The 3364-nt window shown below is 36.0% G+C and overlaps 1 protein-coding gene across 1 annotated transcript in view; it reads right to left on the bottom strand.

Annotated features, from left to right (window-relative positions):
- Positions 1 to 127: 127 nt before the first annotated feature.
- The window catches only part of LOC107577847 (phospholipase DDHD1-like), a 3968-nt gene continuing 731 nt past the window's right edge, over positions 128 to 3364 (bottom strand). Inside the window, exons 3-8 of the mRNA XM_016263878.1 lie at positions 3029 to 3157; positions 2024 to 2171; positions 1829 to 1938; positions 1628 to 1734; positions 302 to 549; positions 128 to 197 (exon numbers count right to left, since the gene is read on the bottom strand). Coding sequence (XP_016119364.1) covers positions 146 to 197; positions 302 to 549; positions 1628 to 1734; positions 1829 to 1938; positions 2024 to 2171; positions 3029 to 3157 — 794 coding nt within the window. The 3' untranslated portion in view covers positions 128 to 145. The remainder of the gene's footprint in view (positions 198 to 301; positions 550 to 1627; positions 1735 to 1828; positions 1939 to 2023; positions 2172 to 3028; positions 3158 to 3364) is intronic.

The raw sequence follows: 3364 nt of genomic DNA, 5'->3' as shown, positions 1-3364 counted from the left end.
TACATGACAAATGATGCATATATTCAATAAGGTTAAGAATTTGCCCTTATAAAGGGTAAAAAAAATTATCAAAAATAATAAATCAAATCAATTAAATCAGTTTAATAAAAAAATATATTTTTTGTCACTGGTTTAGGAATATTTTTCAGTTTTTATCCTGAAATCCGGCAAAGTGTCCTCCCCAAAACTCTCTTGTTCTTAAAAAAAAAAAAGTTCAAGAATGTTCAGTGTAGCTGCTCATTATTATCACATTTACTCAATATAATGGCAGTGTAGAGTGTAACTATAATTAGTTGTAAACCTTAAGCATGTGTTACGAAGGTCCTCCAGTAGCTGGCGCTCTTGTCTGCTAACATCAGCCTCCATGGCATCTGGCACCTCTTCATGAACAAAGCGCACAGGGTCCCACCCTGTCATAATGTCAAAGGTTATGACACAGCCGAGCGAGTGGGAGACGATGGACACCTTTCCTTTCTCTGCAAATTCTGGGTTGCGCTCACAAAAGAGCGTGTAGAGTCGGTTCAACTCTTTGGTCAGACCTCGGGTGATCTGAGGATGCAAGTGCAGTGAGCAAGAAATGAACAAGTGTGCACTTTATTTGTGTACTACGAAAGAGTAGGACAGAGTGTGATTCAGTGTACGAGTAGGACATTTAGTCAAACTTTACATGAGAGAGACTGAGAATAGCTCTGCTCCAAAACCTAGTCAGCTGCCATGCTGTCTACTGCCTACATAGACAGCTGCCTTCTAACTTAGCAGCGTGCATTCTGAATGGAACCTAATAAGTGACAGTTTTATAACACTGAACACAGGTAGTGATGTAGTGAATAATCAACCGAATGCTACTAAGCTAAAAATACTCGAATAAGCTCAAATACATAGCACAAACAAGTATTGGTTAAAATCATCTATTTTAAATAATATTAATATTTATACTTTCTGAACTTTATACCCAACATTTCTTGTCCACAAATTACAAAAGACTGCACTTAGAGATACATGTACTTGAGATAATATAATATGAATGAAATAAAAGGCCAATTAAGTGTACTCAAACTGAGAACACTTTCAAGATTATATTTCTTAACACACTTAAGCGCACTATTAAAAAGTGCATTTTGTAATAATGTCAAAATAAAACGTTTACTTTAAAGTGCATTGTAAATCATTGTTTTAATCTTTTGTTTTGCTTTAAATAAGTCAAATTATTTTTGATATGTTGACTAACAACATAATTTTACTACGTTATTCAGTATTACACTGAAAACTGATATATTTAGCATGTAGTAAATTGCAACTTCATCATTAAAATGTGATATTACAAGTATATTTAAATACATGACATACAAGTTTCAATAGAAATGACATTGAAATAACCATACATACGCGTTAACTGTATTTGAAAGACATTAGAATTATTATATTACATATAAAGAGGGTCAAAAAAGAACTCTATGGTTCGTCTAATTGTATTTAATATCAATTGAAACTATACTAAACTATATAAATTGTTGTTTATGTGTTAGATTTTGAAACATGTCTAGTTTATAATGGGTTAGAGAGTTGAAAAATAAAAAAATACTGAGAAAATGAATGAAAAGAATGGAGGATTGTGGCTGTATGTCACCTCATCCCTGTACAAAGGGCTCGTGTAGTACATAATGTCCATTGCACTGCTGTTCAGCATGTCTCTCAGACCTCGCACTTTGTCTGGAGTAATGGAGTCCACGGTGTCTGAAAAGGTCAATTTCGTCATAAATAATCTATCAACAATAATGGTTTTCAACCATAATGTACTTTGTTCTTAATTATTTTCCATAGGCAATACCTCCATCAAGGGCGAGTTTAGATCGCCATTCCACAGGAAGGAACTCAACGTGTTCATTTGTTCGCTCAGAAAAGTGCTTCTCCTCCATCTTGCGGGCAGCATCACGCATCCTAACCATCAGTGAAATGCATTAGTTAGCTTCAGGTCTAGATGACTGGTTTTGTGCAGATTCAACTGTGTGATTGGTGGACTCACATGCTTGTATTTCTAATGATACGCCCCTGATCCATCTTCTGGCCAATCCCATGTACCACAAAGACTATGTGCGTTGTTTCAGGAGGCGTGTCCTCTGGAGCCGCCTCCTCCACGTAACCTCGATGGAGACGGGTCCCGCTGCTGGACGCTAACCAGACATGAAGGAAGAAACTTTGCAGCTTTTGCTAAATTGATAATCACTTTATTTTATCTTTAGGTTTAACGGTGACTCTGCTAGTGAAAAAGCTTGAAGGTACTGTGTCATGTAGTGTACTTTAAATCTATATTTACATATATGACAGACAGGTTTCAATAGAGATGACTTTAAAGTATAATTTAGTTTAACATCAGTGCTTGTCAGTGTATTCGGCAGTACACGTAAACCATATTTAAAAGACAATAGTAATTAGTAATTATGAATTTACATATAGACGTACTTAGTTCCCAGGTCAAAAAAGTCCTCTAAATTTCAGCTGTTCCACGTCAAGTCAATAAATAATATACTCTCAATGGTGCAAAAGCAGTAAAGTGACCCAGTGTAATTTTTAAAAAATGTATATATTTTTCTTTTTTTCTTTTATTTCATGTCTATTCGCTTTGAAATCATCTGTGGGCTAGTGTACTCCAATCATGTACTTTAAGCAGATACATGAATTGAAAAGTTACTTCTCTTTCTCTTCTGGGAAACTAAACCAAAAATACTGATGACTCACAATTTTTTTTGTCCCAAGTAGCAAATCATGCACTGAATTCTAAATAACATACTAGCATACTACACTTCTGTATTGCAGAAATAGTACGAGTAGTGTGCCATCATGTTATTTTGAGTTCAGCCATGGATTGGCTATTTAAAAAAAAAGGGTGAATATGTCCTGCCCAAATGTCCAGTTTCAACAGAAAATGCAAAACTTAGAATAGAGCACTGCACTCATCAAGCCATTTTATGTGGTCTTTAAATGAGCAACACTATTGAGAATGTACTTACTAATCAAGGGTGTTACAAACCTTTAGAGAATCCCAGTTTCTGAGTAACAGTCCGTGCGATCTTAGAAGTGGTAGCATCGCTGTAAAGGTACACTTCATCCACGCTGTGCCAGTCCACGTGGCTCCGGCTCAGTTTCAGACTGTGAATGGCTGAGTGAATTAAGGGCAGAAGTCAAACAGGTCTGTGTCAAATTACCCGACTGTTAAGTAATGCCTAACCAGATCAGATCATTTCAATTAAGGGTCTTTTTGACTATTTGCAAACACAAGTGACAGTCAATAGCCCTTCTGCTGTATACATGTCACCAGTGCTTGTCTTAGGCAAGGCAAGGCAAGTTTATTTGTATAGCACATTTC

The sequence above is a fragment of the Sinocyclocheilus grahami genome, unplaced genomic scaffold (genome assembly GCF_001515645.1).
Source record: "Sinocyclocheilus grahami isolate Dianchi unplaced genomic scaffold, SAMN03320097.WGS_v1.1 scaffold7448.1, whole genome shotgun sequence".
Taxonomy (NCBI): domain Eukaryota; kingdom Metazoa; phylum Chordata; class Actinopteri; order Cypriniformes; family Cyprinidae; genus Sinocyclocheilus; species Sinocyclocheilus grahami.
Note: the sequence above shows the minus strand (reverse complement) of the source record. Positions and strands in the feature narration are given on the sequence as shown.